The 26426-nt window shown below is 44.2% G+C and overlaps 1 protein-coding gene across 1 annotated transcript in view; it reads left to right on the top strand.

The window, feature by feature from the left end:
- The first annotated feature begins 399 nt into the window (after positions 1-399).
- Positions 400-26426, top strand: part of KCNMB3 (potassium calcium-activated channel subfamily M regulatory beta subunit 3) — an 85890-nt gene continuing 59863 nt past the window's right edge. Inside the window, exon 1 of the mRNA XM_082251978.1 lies at positions 400-548. Coding sequence (XP_082108104.1) covers positions 482-548 — 67 coding nt within the window. The 5' untranslated portion in view covers positions 400-481. The remainder of the gene's footprint in view (positions 549-26426) is intronic.

Below are 26426 nucleotides of genomic sequence, written 5' to 3'. Positions count from 1 at the left end.
CCATAAATATCTTATGTTATGTGATGTGACCTTTCTTGAGTCACAAATCACCTTCATAATGCACATTGAAAGCAAGAAATTAACAAAACAGTAAATTCATTGTAAACCTGAATAAGATAATGCCTGTGAAATTGTACATCATTATTCCATGGACACATTCCTGGTAATACTGTTGCATTTGACGGTTTTATTGGCCTCTTAGAAAAACAAAACCAGATGCCACCTCTTAAAATATGTATGAGCTACCGAGTAGCTAAAGCTTCCTTACTCTTTAACACAAAAAGATTATGTACAAGTTTAGCCTGTTCAGCCAGAGACAACAAAATAGTCATCAATTATTCAGGTCAGTTGGCCTGATGTGAAAAAAAAAAAAAAGAAAAAAAAATCCCTGGCAAAGCAACATGTTCAGAAATACAAAAGCCTCAGGTCTAAAATTCTTTCAGGGGATATTAAGCAAAGATCAATCAAGAGTTTATGAAGGATGACGAACAAAAAGACATCCATTCAGGATCCAAAACAGTCTGATGGCCCCGTATTCTTGTTTTCGGGTAAAGTATTTCATTTGTTCTGTGTTTGTGTGTTGGTGACTGTGATTAAAAGTGTAGACAGAGCAGCTAGAGAAATCAGAGAGGATTAGATTTTGATTGATACCTAAGTACAGATAATCCGATGACAGCAATTTGTACAGACCTTTGAGTGATAGAGGCTAGGGCTTTAAAACACCTTTATGGACTGACACTCTGGTGACATTGAACCTTGCCAAAATTTTGGAATGTGTTTTTAGTTTTTTTTTTGTTATGCATTGCCTGAAAACAAATGTTTTATATATATCATTTTTTTTAAATTTTTTATTAAAGGTTTCTCTTGCATTTACATTATGACTTTTTGATGTGTGTAACAGTTCTAGTCAGAGAGGGTTTTTTTTCCTAGAAGTAGTTTTGACTGGTTAATTCTGTTTCTGAAACATTAAAGCAAATACAGTACATTTCATTACAGTTATTCGGTTTCATGAAGTTTGGAAATACTGGTCTGTACTATATTGTAAATATATATTATTGTAGTCCCAGATAAATAAATTCCAAGTTATGGTGTGGGATGAAGGGGAAGTCAAATGATTTGTGTGTTTCTACTTCTTTAAGGGTACAAATCTTAACTAAATGTAATCCTATTCAGTCACATTACAGGGTAGAAAAAACTGTAGTACAGGATTCATCTTGGAAAAATATGTTGATACATAAAGCTGTTCATACATGGGCAGTTCATTCATCTGTTTTGACAAAAGATCAAAGAACTGCTCATTCTCATATAAATCTTTGGGCACCCGTCACCATTGGTAGATCAACTACTTACAGTACTTTGTTCTTGAAACTTTTTATTTGAGCTAATGCTCAACCAACAGAAAATTTCAACTTATTTCAGATTTTTCTTGTTCATTGCTGCTACTTTATTATCTCACTATTTTAGTAGCATCCTGTGAATTGTGAATATGTACATCAAATTCGGGTTTACTCACAAATGCAAAGTGAGCTAAGTCCCAATTACTTCTGAATTGATCCTTAAAAAACCTTACTGCACTTGGTTTAAAATCTTTGAACTGTTTTTAATAAATAGCTATTTATTAGGGTAACAGCACCACAGATAAAGAGTCTTACTATTAATAGATTGCTGCTGCCCTAATTAATTGGTGACCAATTAAAAAGAAAAAAATATTTTTTTTAGTGGGCCGTGCTGATCCACATACTTAACTAAATATGCCCAATCCCCTTGTGAATAGTTACTTAACCACTTCCATACAGAGCAGTTTGACACCCTTCCTGCCCAGACCAATTTTCAGCTTTCAGCACTCTCACACTTTGAATGACAATTGCTCAGTCATGCTACACTGTAACCAAACAAATTTTTTATCATTTTTTTCACACAAATAGAGCTTTCTTTTGGTGGTATTTGATCACAACTGGGGTTTTTTTTTTTCGTGATATATGCAAAAAAATAGCAAAAATTTTGAGAAAAAAAACACTTTTTTTTAGTTTCAATTATAAAATTTTGCAAAAAATTAATTTTTCTTCATACATTTGGGCCAAAATGTATACTGCTACATGTCTCTGGTAAAATTAACCCAAATTAGTGTATATTATTTAGTCTGTGTGAAAGTTATTGAGTCTAGAAGCTATGGTACCAATTACTGAAAATTGATCACACCAGAAGTACTGACTGCCTATCTCCTTTCTTGAGGCCCTGAAATGCCAGGACAGTACAAATACCGCCCAAATGACCCCTTTTTGTAAAGTAGACAGTCCAAGGTATTTAGTAAGAGGCATGGTGGGTTTTTTGAAGTTGTAATTTTTTCCCACAATTCTTGGGAAAATGAAGAAAAAAAAATTTTTTTCTTTTTTTTCCCACAAAGTTGTCAATTTATAAGCTATTTCTAACACATAGCATGTACACAGCAAAAATTACACCCAAAAATACATTCTGCTACTCCTTCCGAGTATGGCGATACCACATGTGTGAGGCTTTTACACAGCCTGGCCACAAAAAGATACTCCACGTCCAAGAAGCACCTTCAGGCGTTCTAGGAGAATAAATACACATAAAACTTTCTTACTACCTATCACACTTTTCAAGGCCCTAGAGCACCAATACAATGGAAAAGTCCACAAAATGACCCCATTTTGGAAAGAAAACACTCCAACGTATATTCTATGAGGCATTATGGGTCCTTTGAACATGTCATTTTTTTCCACAGGTTTTTGGAAAATGTGGGAAAAAAATGAAAACTTTTTTTTTTTTTACACAAAGTTGTCAATTTATAGGATATTCCTAACACATAGCATGTACACAGCAAAAATGACACCCCAAAATTCATTCTGCCACTCCTCCCGAGTATGGCAATACCACATGTGTGAGACTTTTTCACAGCCTAGCCATATAGAGGGGCCCAACATCCAAGGAGCATCATCATGCATCCTAGCCACTTGCCTAGGCCTATTTTTGACATTTGGTGTTTACAAGCTAAAATCAGTTGTTTTGCTAGAAAACTGCTTAGAACCCCCAAACATTATATATTTTTTTTTAGCAGTGACCCTAGAGATTAAAATGGAGATTATTGCAATATTTTTTATCACACCGTATTTGCACAGCGGCCTTCCAAACGCAATTTTTTTGGAAAAAATTCACTTTTTTTAATTAAAAAATAAGAAACCAGTAAAGTTAGCCCAATTTTTTTCCATAATGTGAAAGATAATGTTACGCCGAGTAAATAGATACCCAACATGTCATGTTTCAAAATTGCGCACGCTCACGGAATGGCGACAAACGTTGGTACTTAAAAATCCCCATAGGCGACAATTTAAAAATTTCTACAGGTTGCCATCCTTGAGTTACAGAGGAGGTCTAGGGCTCAAATTATTTCCCTTGCTCTAACGATCGCGGCGATACCTCACATGTGTGGTTTGAACACCGTTTACATATGTGGGCGGGGTTTCCGTATGCGTCGCTTCTGCGCGCGAGCTAACGGGGACAGGGTGCTTTAATTTTTTTTTTTTTTTACTATTTATTTTATTTCTTATTTTTTATTTTTACACCGTTTAACAAAAAAAAAAAAAGGATCATTTTTATTTCTATTACAAGAAATGTAAACATTACTTGTAATAGAAAAAGGCACGACAGGACCTCTTTTTTGTGAGATCTGGGGTCAAAAAGTCCTCAGATCTCACAAGTACACTAAAAGATAGAAAAAAAAAAAAAAAAAAAAATTATTATATAAAATGAAAAAAAAAAAAAAAGGACCTTTAAACATTTAAACAACATTTTCCGTAGCTCCCGTCCTCCAAGACCATAGAGTCAAGTGAGGGCAAGCTTGCCCTCACTCGACATCCTGTCTGTGAGGATCCGGGACCGGATTGTTTTCCCCGCTGCCGGCGGGTCCGGTAAGCGGGGAAAAGGACCGGACGCGGCGGGAGGGGGGGGGGCACCTCTTCCGCCATCCCAGAAGGGTGATCCCACGGCGAATCCGCCGCTGGGACCACCCTTATCGGAAAGCCAACCGTCCACCGCTTCTTGCTGAAGAAGTCCCGCTTATTTTCACGGACGTAACGCGTACGAGGGATGTCACGTGACCCGCGGCCGCCTCTCACTCTTCCGGGTTGGTGGACCTGATGCACGCCTGCTTGCAAACTCTGCAGATATGCGCTGTTATTTTCTTCAAAAATGTGAGTTGTTTTCTTATATGGATTAAAGAGTGCTTGATTGCATACAGAGAGCATTAGATCGTTTTTTCTTGTCTCCTACACATATTGGTAACATTGTTTGAGGAGCTGACAGTGCATCGGAGGTGTAATCATTTACTACGCTTAAGGAAGAAAGTGTGAGGATGCTTTGATTTTGAGATGAAATGCTGGTTGACCCTGTAGGGTCTCTTTGTTAAGGTGAGCGGCAGTGTGAACAGGTGGTGGGATTGCATGAGCACTCGTGGAGACAAGCACCTTATGGAATTGCCCTAGGACCACTTTACACTGGAGACTTTTATCTGTTTATATGGACACCTATTAACACTGGGACTCTGCATGATTTTATAATTTTACCACTAGGATTGCGCTGCACTATTTTTCTATTATGTATTCAGAAGGTGTTTTGGAGATATTGCCCTTGAGTGCTTAGCTGCTGGTCCATTTATTAGTGGTGTGTACAAGAGTCCAGCGCTGAATATTTCTTTTTATTTGATTCTGTTTACAATCTTCCTTTATTCAGCTGCAGGACATGGATATATTTCAGTTTTTAGAACAAAGGGAAGTGAAGGTGAATGAAGTATTCTCTAATGTTCCCGTACCCCGTAAAGATCCAGAGGATCTAGGTTTTTTGTTTAAAAAACTTGGACATTTGTTCGAGAAAAACATAAAAATCTGGTGGGACATATTAACATTTGAATACTATTTATCTGCAAAAATTATTCCCAGACGTCTTAGGTGGGATGTCCCTCCTAATGACGGTCTGTTGGATCAAGTTTCCCTCAAAGAATGGGGGGAATTTTTTATTTCCAAAGGTTTAGAACTTTTAAGTTTTCTATTAATCCGCAAACGTAAGAAAAAAGATATGGTTGAATTACAAATTAAAGAAATAAAGGACAAACTAGAGCTTAAAAAGGATCATTCTGATTTTCAGAGACTTTCTAAAGATTTGAAAATTAAAATGGAAAAATGGGATAGGGACATTCAAGAGAAAAAGAAAAGTAAATATCAGAGAGATCTGACCGATTTTGGTTCCAATGATATTTTTAAATGGCAACAGTCCTTCTTGGAACCCTCATCTTCCAATATGGAAGGGGGGGGAAATGAAGAAATGGAAGCCTCCTCTTCTTCTAATAATATAAATGTAGAAAGGTCCCAGGGGTCTATACATCAAATTGTAACACCTCTGCCTCAACGTTCCCAGGTTTTCCATCAAAGAGGGAAGAAGGGAAAAAATAGGAGAGGACGGGGTAGGGGACATGACTATGGCCCCCCCTCGTTCTCTACATATGCCCCAATCCCTGACCCACCACCTCCACATAGAGATACCAATCAGTGGCAGATGGTTAGGGGAAGAGGAAGAGGAAGAGGGAGGGGAAGGGGTCGAGGAAACTATCACCCTTACCCAGCGAAGAGAGAAGGAGTTGATCTTTCAAGTAATAGATTTGCTCCTCTTCGAGATTATCAAGAGAATCAAGGGTACTCCAATCCGACCGCTTCTTCCTCTTCTTTTTTAGGGGGAGGGTCCCCTTGGAGGGGACCACAGACTCAGCTCCCCCCACGAGCATTCAGAACCCCGCAACTGGAACACCCCTGGAGAGGGAACCATCCTCAGTCAGGCAAACGAAAAAATCGAGAGGATGCAGGGGAGGACGAAAAGTCAAAAAAACAGAGACCTCGGTAGGAGCTGGAGTCTTTAACCTTAGCGGGATCCCACTCACAGAAGATGAGATGAGGGTTCTGGATAAGGGTTTGAAATTCGCCCCCATCAGAAATCTTAACAAATTTCAGACGTATATTAATATTCAAAAATTTACACGACAGTTGAATATTAAGAAATATTTCCTCTCCAATCCGATTACAAAAAATGCATCTTCTGATACAATTAATCAGTCTAATCTAAGGAATAGATCTACCTTTAACCCTCCAGGCCAAGATATAAAACATTTAGAAGTGTTCCGCAACATGGTCTGTGGGGACTTAGAGAAATTAAATGTGAAAAGAGTATCAGATCCCCAGTACATAAAAAGAGGGATTCAGTCACTTGAAAATAGGAGTGACATTGTAATTCGGCCTGCCGATAAGGGAGGAGGTTTGGTAGTCCTTAGTGGAACCTATTACAGAGGGGAAATGCTGAGACTCCTGGGTGACAGGAGCACTTATCAGATCCTGCCCCATGATCCCATGTTGGAGTTTAAGGATGAATTGCACTCTCTAGTGACAAAAGGAGAAAGAAAAGGGGTATTGAGTCATAAAGAGGCTTCGTATCTTAATCCCCTTTTTTGTAGAAGACCAATTATCTATTGTCTCCCTAAGATTCATAAAAGTACAGATAACCCCCCTGGCCGCCCAATCGTGAATGGAATAGACTCCATTTCTTCAAGATTGGGCCAGTATATTGATTACTATCTACAGCCAGTTGTGAGGGAAACAAGATCCTTTCTGAGAGACACTAAGCATATGATCCAACTCCTGAATGATTTGCCGTGTTCCAATGATAGTGTATTAATTACAGCAGACGTTGGGTCTTTATACACTATCATTGGACATGAGGACGCTTTAGCAGCAGTCAAATGGTCCCTAGCCACTTCAACTCTGACTAATAAACACAAAAGATTCCTATACAGAAGTTTGAACTTCTGTTTAAACAGGAATTATTTCTGGTATGACCATCGCTACTACCTCCAAACAAGGGGAGTAGCGATGGGGGCCAAGTTTGCTCCCAGTGTGGCCAATCTTTTCATGGCCCACTGGGAGGAAGAGGCTGTATTTGGCACCCTACCACAGGAACTTATTTGTTACAGACGTTATATTGATGATATTTTTATGGTATGGGAAGGAGACATGGCAGATCTGCAAACATTTATGGATAGGTTGAATAGTAACACCAAAAATATCACTTTAACATGGAATTTGGAGAAGGAAAAGATTGCCTTTCTCGATCTTGAGATTTATAAACACGAAGGCGCCTTGAGAACAAGGAATTTTTTCAAACCTACTGATAGGAATGCATTTATCCCCTTGGATAGTTGTCACCACCAGATGTGGCTTTGCAACATTCCAAGGGGACAATTCACTAGATTAAGACGCAATTGCGCTTCGGATAGTGACTATCAAGTACAATCAAAGGTTTTGGAAAAGCGTTTTCTTGAGAAAGGATACAAAAAGGACCCCATTAGAAAAGAATTGGAGGATGTGGGAAGGAGTAACCGCGATACTCTCCTGAATGGAGACAAAATTAATCCAGTGGATCCAGGTTACAGAATAATTTTTGATTACAATATACACTACAAAAAAGTAGAACGTATTGTTAAAAAGTATTGGCCTATCCTTAAAGAGGACAAAATTCTAGGACCCCATCTGACAGAATTCCCTAAGTTTATCTACCGGAAGGCCCCTTCACTGCGAGATAAAATCGCGCCTGGGGTTGTTGACCCACCTCGTATCAGGGAGAATCATATTTTTTCTTTTCTTTCTGGCACCTATACATGTGGGAAATGTGCTACCTGTAAGAGCTGCAAGAAGAACCTAAAGAAACGAAAAGAATTTGTAGCTACTGCTACTAATAAATCATATAACATCAAAAATCTGATCACCTGTAAAACGCAAGGGGTGGTGTACATGTTACAGTGTGAATGCCGCCTTCAGTACATAGGACGTACCTCTCGTGCTTTACACGTCAGGGTGGGCGAGCATATCACTAATATCCGTAAAGGTTTAGAAACGCATAGTGTCTCAAGACATTTTAAAAAATTCCATCAAAAAAATCCCAGTGGGTTGCAATTCTGGGGAATAGAGAGAGTCCACCCACACTGGAGAGGTGGGAATTTTATTAGACAGTTGAGTCAACGGGAGTCTTATTGGATTTTTGAATGTAAAGTTTTAACGCCATTAGGACTCAATGTTGAGTTTGATCTCAACTGTTTTATTTCTGACCGATGAGATATTTTTTGCCTTTTTAATGTTCCCATATTCTTATATTTTATATTTTATAGGGAATATATTTATTGCTTTGTTCTTTGTCTTTTATAGTATTCACATTGCGGTTTATATTTTGTAATTTTAATAATTTTATGTGCATTATTGTGTATATGTCACTTATTGTTCACATTTATGATTAGGCAATGCTCAGATACGCCATCTAGTGGAGAGTTGAGATTTAGCCGGAGTCACAATGACGATTACCACCCATTGAATCCTTTGGATTATGGGAAGATGTATTATTTTAAATTTGGGCATAGTATATTTATTAAATTGTATTTAATGTATTTCCACAAGCTGGTTCTTGTGGAAAGTTTTTAAATTGCCCGTACACACTGCATATAAGAATACAGGCTGGTCCTGGCTTAAGGGTCATGCAGTGTTTACTTCCTGCCCTTAGTTTACATCACTTCCTGTGTACATCACTTCCTGTGTACATCACTTCCTGTGTACATCACTTCCTGTGTACATCACTTCCTGTTTCCTGTTTCCATTTGGAATCATACTGATTAGTTAATTGAAGACAGGAGGTGGGCAGATCATATTGTCATAAAAGACGGGTCCGCAGTATGGTACGTGACCCTTGCTGAAGAAGTCCCGCTTATTTTCACGGACGTAACGCGTACGAGGGATGTCACGTGACCCGCGGCCGCCTCTCACTCTTCCGGGTTGGTGGACCTGATGCACGCCTGCTTGCAAACTCTGCAGATATGCGCTGTTATTTTCTTCAAAAATGTGAGTTGTTTTCTTATATGGATTAAAGAGTGCTTGATTGCATACAGAGAGCATTAGATCGTTTTTTCTTGTCTCCTACACATATTGGTAACATTGTTTGAGGAGCTGACAGTGCATCGGAGGTGTAATCATTTACTACGCTTAAGGAAGAAAGTGTGAGGATGCTTTGATTTTGAGATGAAATGCTGGTTGACCCTGTAGGGTCTCTTTGTTAAGGTGAGCGGCAGTGTGAACAGGTGGTGGGATTGCATGAGCACTCGTGGAGACAAGCACCTTATGGAATTGCCCTAGGACCACTTTACACTGGAGACTTTTATCTGTTTATATGGACACCTATTAACACTGGGACTCTGCATGATTTTATAATTTTACCACTAGGATTGCGCTGCACTATTTTTCTATTATTTTGTAATAGAAAAAGGCACGACAGGACCTCTTTTTTGTGAGATCTGGGGTCAAAAAGTCCTCAGATCTCACAAGTACACTAAAAGATAGAAAAAAAAAAAAAAAAAAAAATTATTATATAAAATGAAAAAAAAAAAAAAAAGGACCTTTAAACATTTAAACAACATTTTCCGTAGCTCCCGTCCTCCAAGACCATAGAGTCAAGTGAGGGCAAGCTTGCCCTCACTCGACATCCTGTCTGTGAGGATCCGGGACCGGATCGTTTTCCCCGCTGCCGGCGGGTCCGGTAAGTGGGGAAAAGGACCGGACGCGGCGGGAGGGGGGGGGGCACCTCTTCCGCCATCCCAGAAGGGTGATCCCACGGCGAATCCGCCGCTGGGACCACCCTTATCGGAAAGCCAACCGTCCACCGTTTAAAAAAATACCAGGGTTATGGCAGCTATCTGCTGCCATAACACCGGTATTTAGGTTTAAACGGAGGACGTATATAAACCTTTTTGGACTTAGACATGGTGGCTGTATGAAGGGCGACAGGTACTCGGGTACTTTGTTGGGCAGGTGACAGGTACTCTGGTACTGATGAGCAGGTGGCAGGTACTCGGGTACTCCGATAGGCAGGTGACAGGTACTCGGGTACTCTGATGGGCAGGTGACAGGCAGGTGATAGGTACTGATGAGTAGTACTGATACTGATAGGTGATACTGATACGTGATAGGTACTGATGAGTACTGATGAGTAGTGATGGGTACTGATGAGCAGGCGGCAAGTACTCGGGTACTTCAGGCGTCAGGTACTCTGATGAGCAGGTGGAAGGTACTCGGGTACTCTGATGGGTAGGTGACAGGTACTCAGGTACTCTGATGACGGGTACTCAGTTGACTGGTACTCAAAGTACCCGAGTATCCGTCATCAGAGTACCCGAGTATCCGTCATCAGAGTACCCGAGTATCCGTCATCAGAGTACCCGAGTACCTGTCATCAGAGTACCCGAGTACCCGTCATCAGAGTACCCGAGTACCCGTCATCAGAGTACCCAAGTACCTGTCATCAGAGTACCCAAGTACCCGTCATCAGAGTACCCGAGTACCCGTCATCAGAGTACCCGAGTACCCGTCATCAGAGTACCCGAGTACCCGTCATCAGAGTACCCGAGTACCCGTCATCAGAGTACCCGAGTACCCGTCATCAGAGTACCCAAGTACCCGTCATCAGAGTACCCAAGTACCTGTCATCAGAGTACCCGGGTACCTGTCATCAGAGTACCCGGGTACCTGTCATCAGAGTACCCGAGTACCCGTCATCAGAGTACCTGAGTACCCGTCATCAGAGTACCCGAGTACCTGTCATCAGAGTACCCGAGTACCTGTCATCAGAGTACCCGAGTACCTGTCATCAGAGTACCCGAGTACCTGTCATCAGAGTACCCGAGTACCTGTCATCAGAGTACCTGATGGGCTGGTGACAGGTACTCGGGTACTTTGATGGGCTAGTGACAGGTGCTCTTTATTGGGGGGGGGGGCAATCAGTGTGTTTGGGGTGCACTATGATTGGTAACTAGCTGTTACCACACTCTCTTCCTCACACAGGATCAGTGTGTGAGGAGGAGAACACGGTGACAGCTAGTTACCGTGTTCTCTGTTGACATTTGTGACCGGCTGTGATTGGACACAGTCGGTCACGTGGTAAAGAGCCAATTTCATTGGCTCTTTACCTAGATCGGGGATCGACTCTGTCCGAGGGACGAGCCTCGTCCCCGATCGCTGCTCTGCGCGCCCCCGGGGGCGCGCATTGCAGAGAGAACGAGCGGCTCGTGCTGGAGCCGCTCATGTGATCGGCTGTGATTGACACAGCCGATCACGTGGTAAACAGCCAATTTCTATTGGCTGTTTACCTTGATCAGGGATGGGCTATGTCCGAGGGACGAGCCTCACCCCCGATCGCCGCGCTGCGAGCCCCCGGGAGCGCGCAGTAGCAGCTAGAGCGGGCGGACGTCATATGACGCCCGCCCGGATCCGTACAACCACCATGCCGACGTCATATTACTATGACTCGGTATGGAAGTGGTTAAATCATATATAATTTGTGTAACATGCTAATACAACAACATAAGTATCATCAATTCATAAAAGTGCAATATATGAAATAAAGTGCTAAGTGCAAAAAAAGGAATAATAAAGTGCAATACAATAAAAGTGCAATACAAATATAAAGTGACCTATGCAAAGTGAGCCAAACTCTATAAGTGCAAAAAAAAGTCCCATATATATATATATATATATATATATATATATATATATATATATATATATATATATATATATATGTATATGTATATATATATATATATATATATATATATATATGTGTATATGTATATGTATATATATATATATATATATATATATATATATATATATATATATATATATATATATATATATATATATATATATATATATATATATATATAAAGTTCAAGCAAAAAAAAAATAGTTCAAAAAGTTCTTCTTTCCTAACGTGTGTGACCTTAAACACGTGTCCATATTTTATATATTGCACATTTATGAATTGATGATACATGATACTTATGTCGTTGAATTAGCATGTTACACACATGATATACAGTATAATCAAAGTAACTATTTATACTGGGATTGAGCATATTTAGTTAGGTATGTGGATTAGTGCGGCCCACTAAAATATTCCTTTTTTGTTTTGGTGGCCATACATTGTACAGTTTTGTTGTTCAATTTCCTTTAAATTTACCTTCAACAGGTAGAGTAGTGCAGGGGACTGATTGAATACAAATTAAAAGTGTTTAGGTTTGACCTCATATTATAAAGTTTTGGTAAATCTGAAAATTGTACAAGAAAATTGTATAATGTATGGTCAGCCTTAGTTGCATATTTCAAACTAACAATAAGCACCTTGGCTGAAACCCACCTGTGCAGTCAATCATCCAGCATTCTCTTCAAAAAAGAAGTGTTCCCAACAACATCATTCAGAGGGCTACTAATGGCATCCAGCAAACTTTGCAACTGTGTTAAAATGTAAGTTCACCTTTTCAGACAAATGTATGACCCAATGCCAAATATCAAACCAGCTGGTCAGGTGAAGGGCAGTGAGCATCATGGCAGATCCCAGGAGTTCTATGTGCCAGGTATCAGGACGAGAGAAACAAGAGACAGAGTCAAAAGTTGAAGGTCGGGCCAGGCTGAATTTATTTAAGCTCAAACAATAAAACTCAGAAACAGGAAGTCAGTAAAGAACACCAAATAAATCATACCCAAGAGCCAAACTATACTCTAAAGTGAACAATCAAATGTTTTGAGTAGCCTGGTGCTCTTTTTAAAAAACAGTCTAGGCAAACAATTGGTTTCTTGGACAGATCAAAGCGATTCTGATTGGTCGTTGTCTGCACATATTATTGCTATTGTAGCACCCTCCTAGGTAGGTGCTAGGAAAAAGTATATGGGTGGCCCTGTCTGCATATCAGGGAGGCCTGATTATTCAGTTAAGCTGTCACATGCTTCCAGGTGTGACCTGTTGTTCCTGCGGAGTCTCCCCACTGTGTCCAATGAGGGCTCTCATTGGACAGTGGAGGAAACCTAGCCGATAGCATACCAGGGCTTGTGGCTATCTCAGTGGGTGGAGTTTGCCGCAATGCACCCTGGGATGGGCTATAAGTCTGAGGGGAGCATGTGACAGGGGGTCTTTGGCGGGAAGCAGAGTTCCAGGAGAAGGCTGACGGCTGTCTCTCCTCCTGTCAGCGATAGTTAAGGTGTCCAGGGCAGTCGGCCTAGAGGATGAAGGTTGAGCTGGGCTGCAGAGAGGGATCCAGAGTGCTGAGGACTGAGTGGAGCTGCTGGGCAGAAGTTTCGGGGAAAAACAGTGTCAGTACTACTTGAAACTGCCCAGGGGTCTGCCTAGGAGACTGGACCACTCCAGAAGGTCAGAGGGATCCGGGAGCCAGCTAACCTGTGGAGAATGTTTAGAGAAAGGGGGTGCCAGTGTCTAAGCCCTGAAGATAAGTGAGAGAAAGAAGTGTGGGCCCTGAAGTGTTTAGCAGCCCAGCAGTAGTACAAGTAGCTACCTCAGCAAGGAGTGCTTAAGGGAGTTTAAAGAGAACTTCTTTATGTAAGAAAGCAGTCCAAAGTCAGTTTGGAGTTAACATGCAGCAAGCCAGCATTAACCACCGTGAACCAGCGTTGACTGGCATCTAGCCAGCGTCAAGTCAGCGCCAATTGGAATTTTTCAGTTGTCCCTAGTAAATTGTGCATAGTTGAGTCAAAGGAGTTCCCTTCTGCCACCCAAGTTCTCAATAAATACAAAAACCCCAAAGATACCGGGCTGGTCATTGTCTCAGTGCTCACACTTGGAGGAACATGCACAGAGGTACTTTTGTTGCACCCGGTGACCCAGGGGGACCCATATCCAGCAAAACGGCTGGGAATCCTGCTACACTATGATCAGTCTTGAAGGTCCTGCAAAAAGAAAGAGGGGGGGGGGGGGAGAGGGGACTTCAAATTCTCAGATTGCCGCACTAGCTGTGTGAGCACTGCCTGTACTATTTTTAAAAAGAGCACCAGAGCTCCAAACATTTGATTGTTCATTTTAGACTATAGTTTGGCAATTTATTTGGTGTTCTTTACAGATTTATTGTTTCTGAGCTCTATTGTTTAAACTTAAGTGAACTCAGCCTGTTCCAACCTTCACTTGAAATCTTGACTCTGTCTCCTGTTTCTCTCATCCTGATACCTGGCTTGTAGGACTCCTGGTACCTGCCTAGGTGCTGACTGCCCTACACCTGCAAAGCTGGCACTGGGTCATGCAAGTGTATGTTATATTTAACATACATATACTGTATATATATATATATATATATATATATATATATATATATATATAATATATTTTATCTATTTAATACTATCAGGCAAAACATAAAATATAAATATCGTACATGTTACATTCTATGGGGAGAACATCTGGGCTGGGGGAATGAATAATTTAGAGGGATCTGGATGTTCAGATAGATCATAAAATTAAGAAGAGCATGCAATGCCGAGGTTTAGTTTCTAAAGCAATCAAAACACTTGTATTCATATCTTGTATTAAAAGAGGTAGACTCATGAGAGAGAGATATAATTTTGCCCCTGTACAAATCATTATTAAGACCTCATCTGGAATATGAAACTGATAAGAGGCATGGAGGAGCTCAGCTTTGAGGAAAGATTAGCTGAACTGAATCATCAGTATTTGGTTCATATAGTGAAGCTGGTACAAAACTATTGACTTCAAGGACAAACAAGGGGGCACTCATTACATCTGTAGGAAAAGAGGTTTAGCTTCCACATAAGTAAATACTTTTTCTCAATAAGAGCTGTGCAAATGTGGCATAGACTGCCTTTGGAACTAGTTCTGACCAGCTCCATTGATCTAACAAAAAAAAGAGCTGAATACATATACAAATGCACTGGATTTCAAGGCAGAGTTCCACCAAAAAGTGGAACTTCGGCTTTAAGTGCTCCTGATGCCCTGACATGCCACATTTGGCATGTCATTTTTTTGAGGGGGGAGCGGGTACCTAGTTTTGACAGGTACCCATTCCCACTTCCGCTCGGGCGGCTTGAGTGGAAGTTCTGCTCTCCCTCCCTGCAATCTTCTGGGACACATCACAGGTCCCAGAAGATTGCCTGGCCATTCACGACGCGCAGCGCATTGTGCACCCGGCTGTGAAGCCGCAAGCTGTCACAGCCGGGTTCCCACACTAGTGATGCCGGCGCCTCTGAGAGGAGAGGGAGAGGAGTGAGGCTTCGGACGGCCGCATCGCTGGGTCATGGGACAGGTGAGTGTGTGTTTATTAAAAGTCAGCAGCTACACTTTTTGTAGATGCTGACTCATAATAAACACAAAACGGCTGGAACTCTGCTTTAACATTCATAGGTAAAAACAGCAGAGATTTGGAATCTTTGCCTTGAGGAATCGGAGAGGAGTTTTTTTTTCCTGCTAAAGCAAACTGGACCATGCTTTTATAGGGGTTTTTTACATTCCTCTGATCAAATGTGGGTTTAGGATTCTGTATATGGAGATTTTCTATTTATTTAGTTATTGATTTTTCTATTGGTTGAACTAGATGGGCTTCTGTCTTTTTTCAACTTGACTATTTTTTCTAAGTCAAGTAAATATGAATTATGGCATGTGAATATTTTTGATGTTATATTCAGGCAACAGGTGGAGCTTTTCATTGGTCATCTTAAATGCTTTGTTGATAAGGCTTGTCATTTAGAGAGCTCAGTAGCTTAAAGTACAACTAAAGTCTATGTCATATTACAAATGCAACAGCTCAGCATTCTGGAGTTTAAATCAATTGATGACCTAAACCTCGCTCACATTCATGCCTCTTGCAAGAAAAAGGTTATCATTCCAATCAGCATTTCTGCTACTTGTGGGAGGGGCAAGTGCTGGGTGGGTTTTCGGTGGAGCAGGGCAGTGCTGAGAAAGACATATTTGCTACAGTATATCATGTGACCACGTTATCTCACTGCATCAAGCTGTAGTTCATGATTGCTCATCAGGGTAAATAGTGGCATAAGCAACCTAAACACCATGGAAGTAAAAAAAAATATAGGTTTGTGTTGCTGCATGATACTGATTTTGTTTTGTTTGTCTATCTACATTAAGTTTAAATTTACATAACAAACAGGGGTTGGCCTAGAGACTGCTCCCTCTACCTGTTTGATTTGCTTAGGTAGGCTGTATGGAGTTTTAATGAGAGAGAGTATGAAGGAAAACAGCTTCTGTTGTGCTTTCTCTTTAGAATATCTGTAATACTCTGAACCTCACCTCATAATACTTTTTTTTGTGAAGCAAAGATTTTGTTTATAAATTAAAAAAATAAAACATCAGATTAAAAATGTAAAAAATAAATAAATACATTTACCCCTATTATCCCTAATTTCAACTCTGCTGCTACAGTGTGTAAGTGGTATAAGTTGAAGAGATCTATTACAATAAATACTGCAGCACAAACTCTAATCCCTAAACAAACTGGGCTCACAGCAGTTCTCTTCTCTGTGGTCAGGCTGCTCAGCTGTCAGTTAATTGTCAGCACTCATTGTTTCCTCATGGCTCACCTGGTTATCATTATCTGCTCATCAGTCCTACCTGCAGCTAGCCCCATTTGGCTATTCATCCCAGGTTCACACTGAGGGCGGGTTTGAAATCGTTCAGCTGAACTTGCACAATTTCAAACTGGCATTTCAGTCCAACTTCGGGGGTAATTTAACAGACATCTGTGCGGGTTCCTGCTCATATGTATATTGAAATCATCCCCCGATGTTGCCAACAGTAGTACAGAAACTGCTTTTGGAAATCAGTGTGGAAGTCAGCGTCGCACCGATTTGGACCGTGCCATTGCCGGCAATAGGCTCAGATTTGGCATGCGATTTAACAAGTCAAATTGCATGTCAAATTGGCTCAATGTGAACGTGGGCTTAAGCTGCCCTGTTCATTCCTTTCCTGCCATCGCCTGGTCAATATATCTGGAGTTTCTCTGCTGTGTTCCTGTGAAAGACTTTGCCTGGCTGACGTCCCTTCTGCCTCAGACTATACTAATTTCTGGTTTCCTGATCACTGGCCCATCTGACTTCCTGTTTTGGCTTCTGACCCCTGTCTTATGTTTTGACTACGTTTGCTGTTCTGTACGATTTTTTACCATTATATTAAAGGTGTTATTTTAATGTATTTTCTGTCTGATTGATTAATGGTTCCTGACAGTAGGCGAAGGCCATGAATTCAGAAGATGCAGGCAATCCACCTAGTGGTAATATATTTTACAAATTGGATGAGCAGGACCACCGCATGGATCAGTTTGCCATAGCGTTACAGATAGGGATGGGCTCTGTGTTCGAGTCTAATGTAAGTTCGACTCGAACATCAGCCGTTTGTCATGGTCTTACCTTCTTGCTGTTCTCCTTCGTTTGACATGTGCTGGCGGCCATCTTGGTTTCTGGGTTTCTTGTAGCCTCCCACCCTGCGGCTCCTCCTTCCCACTGGGAGGAGCTGGATGCCTAGCTCATATATATAGGAGGTCTGTGGCTTCAGTTCCCTGCTTGGTCCTCCTGTGTTCACATGCTACTAAGACTGCTGCCACTTCTGGTTCCTGTTCCTGGCTTCGTCTGACTACCCTGTTGGTTCCTGATCCTGGCTTCGTCTGACTACCCTGTTGGTTCCTGATCCTGGCTTCGTCTGACTACCCTGTTGGTTCCTGATCCTGGCTTCGTCTGACTACCCTGCTGGTTCCTGACCCCTGGCTTCGCAAAGACTCTGCATCGGTTTCACCATCCGTTTGGACTTTTGCTTTATAGCTTGTTTTTCAATAAAGCTGTCTTATTTTCTCTTATCTGTTGTTGTACGTCTGGTTCATGGTTCCGTGACATTAGGACCAAGCCATGAATTCTGACGGTACAGGGCCATCCTCGCTACCCACGCTGGGTGCCAGACTTGATCAGCAGGATCACCTGTTGGGTCGGTTCGCCGTGGCGTTGCAAACCCTGCTTGAACGCACGGTACCACAGGCCACGAATTCTGACGGTACAGGGCCATCCTCACTACCCACGCTGGTTGCCAGACTTGATCAGCAGGATCACCTGTTGGGTCAGTTCGCCGTGGCGTTGCAAACCCTGCTTGAACGCACGGTTCATTTCGCTCCCGTTGCCGATGGGTCGGTTGTCGCTCCTGGGTCCGCTCCTACTGCCGCTCCGGTTGTTGCGCCAGAGTCTACCCCGACACCTGTTGTTGCGCCCGCGGTGTTTCGGGGTATGTCCGGTTCTGCCCCCCTTCCACAGCGCTTTGGGGGAGAGCCAACTCAGTGCCGAGGTTTCCTTAACCAGGTGGGCATTTATTTCGAGTTGCTGCCACATGCCTTTCCTACTGAGAGATCAAAGGTGGGCTTCTTAATCTCGCTGCTCTCGGACAAGGCCTTGGCCTGGGCCAGCCCTTTATGGGAGAACAACAATCCGGTGGTTGCCGAGTTTTCCGGTTTTGTTGCTTCTCTTCGGAAGGTATTCGATGTGCCGGCTCGTGCTGCCTCTGCTGCGAAGCTCCTTATGTCCATCAGACAGGGTTCACGATCCGTAGCTGAATACGCCATTGAGTTTCGTACCCTGGCAGCAGAGGTGGGCTGGAATAATGAGGCTCTGGTCGCTGCTTTCTCTCATGGTCTCTCGGATGCCTTGAAGGATGAGGTTGCAGCTAAGGACCTACCAGTGGAGCTCGAGTCTCTTATTTCTTTCCTGATTTTGATTGACACCAGACTCAGGGAGAGACCTTCCTTTAAGGAGAGTCTGCGGAGGCCTCCTAACAGATTGGCGCCTACCTTTGTTGTCCCACCCGTGCCTTCCTCTCCTCCCACGCCTCCTGGGGATGACTTGTCTGGGGGTGAACCCATGCAGCTGGGGTTTGCTCGCCTGTCCGAGGGGGAGAGGGTACTCCGGAGACGCGAGGGCCGATGCATGTACTGTGGTCTCGGTGGGCATTTTCGGTTGGCATGTCCGAACCGTCCAGGGAGACGCTCGCACCTGAGATCCTGTCGGGGGCAGATCTTGGGTGGAGTCTCCTCGTCCCCGGTTTCCCGTGTTGACAAACCACTGATCACTGTTGTCCTTTCCTGGGTCGGGGGCTCGGTGACGACCCAGGCGTTGGTGGACTCTGGTGCTGGTGGTTTGTTCATTGATAGTGTGTTCGCTGCCGCCAATTCCATTCCTCTGCAAGCTCGAGGTTCTCCTCTGGCTCTTGAGGCGATAGACGGCAGACCCCTTCTGCCGCCACACGTGACTCATGAGACCCTTCCAGTGGGGTTAGCCATTGGTGCCGTCCACAGAGAGTCGGTCTGCTTCCAGGTTATTTCGTCTCCACACTACTCGGTGGTCTTGGGGTACCCCTGGCTCCAGAAGCATAATCCGATTTTCGATTGGAGATCGGCCGAGATCCTCTCGTGGTCACCGCAGTGTGGGACTAGTTGCATCCATGGGCCTGTCAAGTTGCTGTGTACTTCCTCGGACTCTCTGTTGCCCTCTGAATACGAGGAGTACCGGGATGTATTCGATAAGGTGCGCGCGGTTGCCCTACCTCCGCACCGCCCATACGATTGTGCCATCGAGTTACAATCTGGTGCCGTTCCTCCTCGTGGCAAAGTCTATCCACTGTCGGTAGCGGAGAATGAGGCCATGGAGGAGTACGTGAGGGAGGCGCTTTCACGTGGACACATTCGCAAATCCTCGTCCCCGGCAGGGGCTGGATTTTTCTTTGTGAAAAAGAAGGGCGGTGAGTTGAGGCCTTGCATCGATTACAGGGGTCTCAATCGCATCACGATCAAGAACGCTTACCCGATACCCTTGATTTCCGAGCTGTTCGATCGCCTTAAAGGGGCCACGGTCTTTACCAAACTCGACCTGAGGGCGGCATATAACCTCGTAAGGATCAAGGCGGGCGATGAGTGGAAGACCGCGTTTAACACCAGGACCGGTCATTATGAATCCTTGGTTATGCCCTTTGGGCTGTGCAATGCGCCCGCAGTCTTTCAGGAATTCATCAACGATGTTTTCCGTGACCTGTTGCAGCAGTGTGTGGTGGTCTACCTGGATGACATCTTGGTATATTCTGAGTCCATGGAGACCCACATTCTGGATGTCAAACGAGTGTTGCAACGGTTACGAGAGAACAAGCTGTTCGGTAAGCTTGAGAAATGCGAATTTCACCGATCCCAGGTAACCTTCTTAGGTTACATCATTTCCGCTGAGGGGTTCTCCATGGATCCTGAGAAGGTTTCGGCTGTCTTACAGTGGCCCCAGCCCAGTGGTCTTCGCTCCCTGCAGCGCTTTTTGGGCTTCGCCAATTATTATCGGAAGTTCATCAGGGACTTTTCCATGCTAGCCAAGCCTCTCACGGATCTGACCAGGAAGGGCAGTAATTCCCAGGTCTGGCCGCCCGAGGCCATCCGAGCTTTTGAGGCTCTAAAGTCCGCCTTTGTGTCGGCTCCGATTCTGTCGCATCCTAACCCTGGGTTGCCCTTTGTCCTCGAGGTGGACGCGTCTGAGACGGGAGTAGGCGCCCTTCTGTCTCAGCGTAGAACACCAGAGGGTCCTCTGCTTCCTTGTGGGTTTTACTCCCGGAAACTGTCTTCCGCGGAGTGCAACTACCAGATTGGTGACAGGGAGTTATTGGCCATCGTGCAGGCTCTTAAAGAATGGAGGCACTTGCTCGAGGGTTCGGTGGTTCCGGTCCTCATCCTGACGGACCACAAGAATCTGACCTACCTCTCTGAGGCCAAGAGATTGACACCACGTCAGGCCAGATGGGCTCTGTTCTTGTCACGTTTTAATTACGTGGTCTCCTACCTACCCGGTTCCAAGAACATCAGGGCTGATGCCTTATCACGGCAGTACTCCGACCTGTCCAGGGAGGAGTCGATTCCGACTTCGGTCATACCTCCGAATCAGATCCTGGCTGCCATTCGCACCAGCCTGACCTCTCCCCTGGGTGAGCAGATTTTGGCGGCTCAATCTGGTGCTCCCTCTGGGAGACCCAACGGCAGATGTTTTGTGCCTGAGGAGTTGCGCACTCGGTTGTTGCGAACCTACCATAACTCCAAGACCGCGGGGCATCCTGGAAAGAATCAGCTGTCCTGGGCTGTTTCACGTCTGTTCTGGTGGCCTTCCCTACGTTCCGACATCGCCGCATATGTAGCGGCATGCTCCGTTTGTGCCCAGAGTAAGTCCCCTCGGCACCTTCCGTTGGGCCTTCTGCAACCCTTAGCCACCGGAGGAGCGCCCATGGTCACACCTGGGGATGGATTTCATTGTGGACCTCCCTGCATCCCGAGGCCATACGGTCATTCTCATGATTGTGGATCGGTTTTCCAAAATGTGTCACTGTGTTCCTCTCAAGAAGTTACCCTCTGCACAGGAGTTGGCCACGATTTTTGCCAGGGAGGTCTTCCGGTTGCACGGTTTGCCCAAGGAGATTGTGTCGGATCGGGGGAGTCAGTTTGTGTCCAGGTTCTGGCGCGCCTTTTGCTCCCAGTTGGGGATTCATCTCTCCTTCTCCTCGGCCTACCACCCTCAGTCCAATGGGGCCGCAGAACGATCCAATCAGGCCTTGGAGCAATTCCTTCGTTGCTATGTCTCCGATCACCAAGACAATTGGGTTGACCTCCTGCCTTGGGCTGAGTTTGCCAGGAACACGGCGGTGAACTCTTCCTCTGGGACGTCTCCCTTCATGGCCAACTATGGGTTCCAACCTGCCGTGTTACCGGAGGTATTCTCTCCCCAGGATATTCCGGCTGTGGAGGATCACCTTTCCGTCCTACGTGCTTCTTGGGTACAGATCCAGAAGTCCCTTGAGGTCTCTGCGCAGCGCCAGAGACTCCAGGCTGATCGCAGACGAGCGCCTGCTCCTTCCTACCAGGCCGGAGACCGTGTATGGTTGTCCACCCGCAACCTCAACCTTCGTGTGCCCACTCCCAAGCTGGCGCCTCGCTTTGTTGGTCCCTTCCGAGTGCTTCGCAGGGTAAACCCGGTAGCCTATGCCCTTGCGCTTCCTCCTGGCATGCGGATCTCCAACGTGTTTCATGTCTCCCTGTTGAAGCCTCTGGTGTGTAATCGTTTCACTTCCTCGGTTCCTCGGCCTCGTCCGGTCCGAGTGGGCAATCGTGAGGAGTATGAGGTGAGCAATATCCTGGACTCACGCCTGGTCCGCGGTCGGGTGCAGTTTTTGGTTCATTGGCGTGGTTATGGTCCAGAGGAGCGTTCCTGGGTTCCCTCCGCAGATGTCCATGCTCCTGCCTTGATCCGAGCCTTCCACGCACGCTTCCCTCAGAAACCGTTCTTTACTCCGCGGAGGAGGGGCCCTTGAGGGGGAGGTACTGTCATGGTCTTACCTTCTTGCTGTTCTCCTTCGTTTGACATGTGCTGGCGGCCATCTTGGTTTCTGGGTTTCTTGTAGCCTCCCACCCTGCGGCTCCTCCTTCCCACTGGGAGGAGCTGGATGCCTAGCTCATATATATAGGAGGTCTGTGGCTTCAGTTCCCTGCTTGGTCCTCCTGTGTTCACATGCTACTAAGACTGCTGCCACTTCTGGTTCCTGTTCCTGGCTTCGTCTGACTACCCTGTTGGTTCCTGATCCTGGCTTCGTCTGACTACCCTGTTGGTTCCTGATCCTGGCTTCGTCTGACTACCCTGCTGGTTCCTGACCCCTGGCTTCGCAAAGACTCTGCATCGGTTTCGCCATCCGTTTGGACTTTTGCTTTATAGCTTGTTTTTCAATAAAACTGTCTTATTTTCTCTTATCTGTTGTTGTACGTCTGGTTCATGGTTCCGTGACACCGTTCGTGTGTTTGCTAAACACACAAACAAATAGGGCGCTCGGCGGGAAGTTCCCGCCGATGAGCACCCCATTATGCACTGCGCTGTTGTAGTGCATTGATTGCTGATGATTGGCCAAAGCATGCATCTGACTTGTATGCTCTGGCCAATCACAGCACAATGTCCTGTCAACAGGGCCGCTGATAGGAGGGACCACCAGTCCTCCTGCAGGGGGCTGCAACAGGGGGGAACCAGCAGCATGGGGAATCGGTGTGGTTGGGTGGAGGGGCAATTAAGAAGGGAAGCCCTGTGTTGCTCTCGGCAGCAGCTGAAAGCCAGTTTCTCCCCCTCCTGCCAGCTTTCAGCTGCTGCGGGGAGAGACACAGATACGGCATCATTCCTAAATTTGCTTCTCCGACACCGATCCCCCTCCCTGTTTTGCCTGCTTCTTATTCCCCCTTCCCCGTGTTCCCCCTTTTCACTGTGCCCCCCCCCCCCCCACTGCAGTGCTGCAGGCTTCCCTTTCCTGTAAAAAAATAAACAGATTGTAAAAAAAAAATAAACATTGTAATAAATAATTAACAAAAACTGTAAATTTCTTTTAAAAAAATGTAAAAAACAATTAAAGAGGGCTTATTCACACAGGCTCTCTGTTTTTATGTTTGTGTCCACTAATTATGATTTTAGTGTATTTTTAATGAAAATATTGTCTCTTTGTGGAGGAGAGGGCCTTTAGGAGGAGGGAGAGATTGTAATTTTATTGTGACCAGGAAGGTCACATATTGAAGTCTTGTCCTACCATCTGCGAAACGCCCGAAGCTGAAGTCCTATAGGGGACAGACCTTAGGTGGCGTTTTTGAGTCCCCAGTAATCCTGAAGGATAAGCCTCTAGTTCCAGTTACCCTTTCTTGGTCTGAGTTGTCCATTGATACACGGGCTAAAATCGATTCTGGGGCTGCAAGCCTGTTCATAGATAGTGCCTTTGTGTCTAAGCACTCGATTCCACCACAGCTTTGTGCCACTCCACTTGATAGGGAGGCTATTGTTCGGAGACCTTTGCAGCCTGCCAACGTGACTCATGAGACTGCTCTGTTGACCATGACTATAGGAGCTCTGCATCATGAGATATTCCAATTTCAAGTCATTTTCTGACCTTGGGGGGGGGGGGGGGGGCGGTGCATAGGTAATGCTCTCCTGAGTTATAGCAAAATAGCACATTTCAAATATATATAGTAAGCACATAAATAGTTTAACACATTAAACTTTAAAATACATGATATATAGTTCCAAATATGGATTAAAAACACATAAATAAATAGATAGATAAAAATTTTAAATCAATAACCAATGAAGTATTAAATTTGCTTCAAAAGATATCCTTATATCTAAAGTGCATATGTGCAACAGCCAGGTTAGAATGTGCCACTAATTACATATAAATAAAGTGCATGTGTGACGACCGATCTAAAAGTATTATGTGCAAATAATGCAAGAAAGTGCAAACAAATAAATATCACATAAAGTGCAATGTGTAAGTGCTGAGCGTTTACAAGAAACAATTGTGCTTAAATGTCCATGAATAAAATCTTGAAGAAAAGTCCTTCATAAGTGTAGTCTTTAAATACATGTGGTAAATTCCTCCACATTCAATTTGGTGATTCAAACATGGTGCTCTTCGGTGACTACACCTAAATGTGTGCTAATTGCTCACCTTTTGACCAAGCATATGAGTATTTTTGGTAGAATAGCTTCTAATCCTCCTGTGTGTATTCTCCAGTTATATCTACCCAGTGTATGGATGTTGCACGTGGGGTGGTCTCTCCTGTGTGTGCTCCGTTTGTAGTTTCAGGAACCGTTCAGCTCTCAATATGCCAGTATATGTGTTCCTTATGGCTCTACTTAAGAAGTTGCCTACATCCAAAGAACTGACATCCATTTCCGCTTGGGAGATCTTTCAGTTACATGGGCTACCCAAAGTTATCATCTCAGACAGGGGTAGCCAGATTGTGTCCAGGTTTTGGTGAGCCTTTTGTGCACAGTTGGGAATTCAGCTTTCCTTCTCCTCCGGGTATCACCCACAGTCCAATGGGCCGCAGAACGAGCCAACCAAGCCTTGGAGCAGTTCCTACGTTGCTATATTTCTGACCACCATAACAACTGGTCAAAACTCACACCTTGGGTGGAGTTTGTTCACAATAGTGCCGTCAATTCTGCTTCCAGATTGTCTCAGTTTATGGTAAATTATGGTTTCCAGCCATACATGTTGCCTGACACATTTCCTGCATTAGAGGAACATCTCCGTAATCTCTGTTCCACTTGGGTGCAGGCCCAAGAGTCCTTGCGATGTGCCAGTGATAGGTACAGAATCCATGCTGACTGCGGACGTCTATCAGCTCCTTTCTACCAAGTTGAAGAGGCGGTCTGGCTGTCATCTCATAACCTCTGACTCCGTGTTCCCCCACTGAAACTGTCACTGTTGTATATTGGGCCTTTCCGTATTCTCTGTAGGATCAACCCAGTTGCTTAAGCATTAGACAGATCTGGAGTTTCTCTGCTGTGCTCCTGTGAAAGACTTTGCCGGCGGACGTCCCATCTGGCTCGTGATCCTGTTCCTCTGCCTCCGTCTACACCGATTTCTGGTTTCATGATCACTGGATCGTCTGACTTCCCGTTTTGGGTTCTGACCCTAGGCTTATGTTTTGATTATGTTTACTATTCTGTACTATTTTTTTACCAATACATTAAAGGTGTGATTTTAATGCATTTTCTGTCTCAGTCTGATTCATGGTTCCTGACATCTACAAATATGAAAAAAAAAAAAAACCTAAAAGCTTTAATATAAAACCAAACTTGTGAATATTAAACTATATTTGTGTCATTCCACCATGATTGGTGAAGGTTACATTCACTGTTTTTTAACCTCCCTAGTGGTATTCCCGAGTGTGGCTCAGGGTTAATATAGAGTACCAAAAGCGGTAACCCAGAGCCACACTCGGGATTACCCCACAATAAAACTCACCTTCCCCTGCGATTCTCTGCCATCCTCTCCCTGACCACCAGGCATCCTCACGCTGTCCTTCCGCTGTGTGCTTGGCCAATGCCTGCACCTGTCTTCTGCGCCGCGACGCAGGGGGGTGGAACCGACGGCAATTTCAAAAATGTAAATAAAACAAATGACATGATACAAAGTTGTGATCCTAACGGATTACACTGTATCAAGCCATTTCACCACAGGATTTCACCTGGTGGCTTTTCCAGTGCCCTGCCTGTGCTTTTCCAGTTCTTTGTGCCTGGAAAATTAAGAATGACCATGGCGTCCAAAAAGCATTCTTTCTGCTCAAAATAGCTTTTAGACAAACTCGAAAACAGCGACAGCGAAACGGAGTTACTTGAAGAACTGAGCAATAGCGATTCATGGGAAAATTAGTCATCAGGTACGGAAAATGATGACAGCGACGATTCTGCGACTGCGCTCAGTGATGTGCGGACTTGGTGCTCTATTGACTGCGGCACGAATCAGGCAGCACCGCCAAGATTGCCATTTACAGAAGCACCTGGTATAAAAGTTAATGTTGACCATGACAATTTCTTAGCATAGCTACAATTATTTTTGACCAATGAGGTTATTGAAAAAATAGTTACCGAGACCAACCGGTACAAAGAGCAATAATGCGCTACGCATCTGAGGTTTGCAAGATGCAGAAAGTGGGAACT

The sequence above is a fragment of the Pelophylax lessonae genome (genome assembly GCF_965119305.1).
Source record: "Pelophylax lessonae genome assembly, chromosome: 3".
Taxonomy (NCBI): Eukaryota; Metazoa; Chordata; class Amphibia; order Anura; family Ranidae; genus Pelophylax; species Pelophylax lessonae.
The sequence above is the reverse complement of the archived record's forward strand: the minus strand, read 5'-3'. Positions and strand labels throughout refer to the sequence as shown.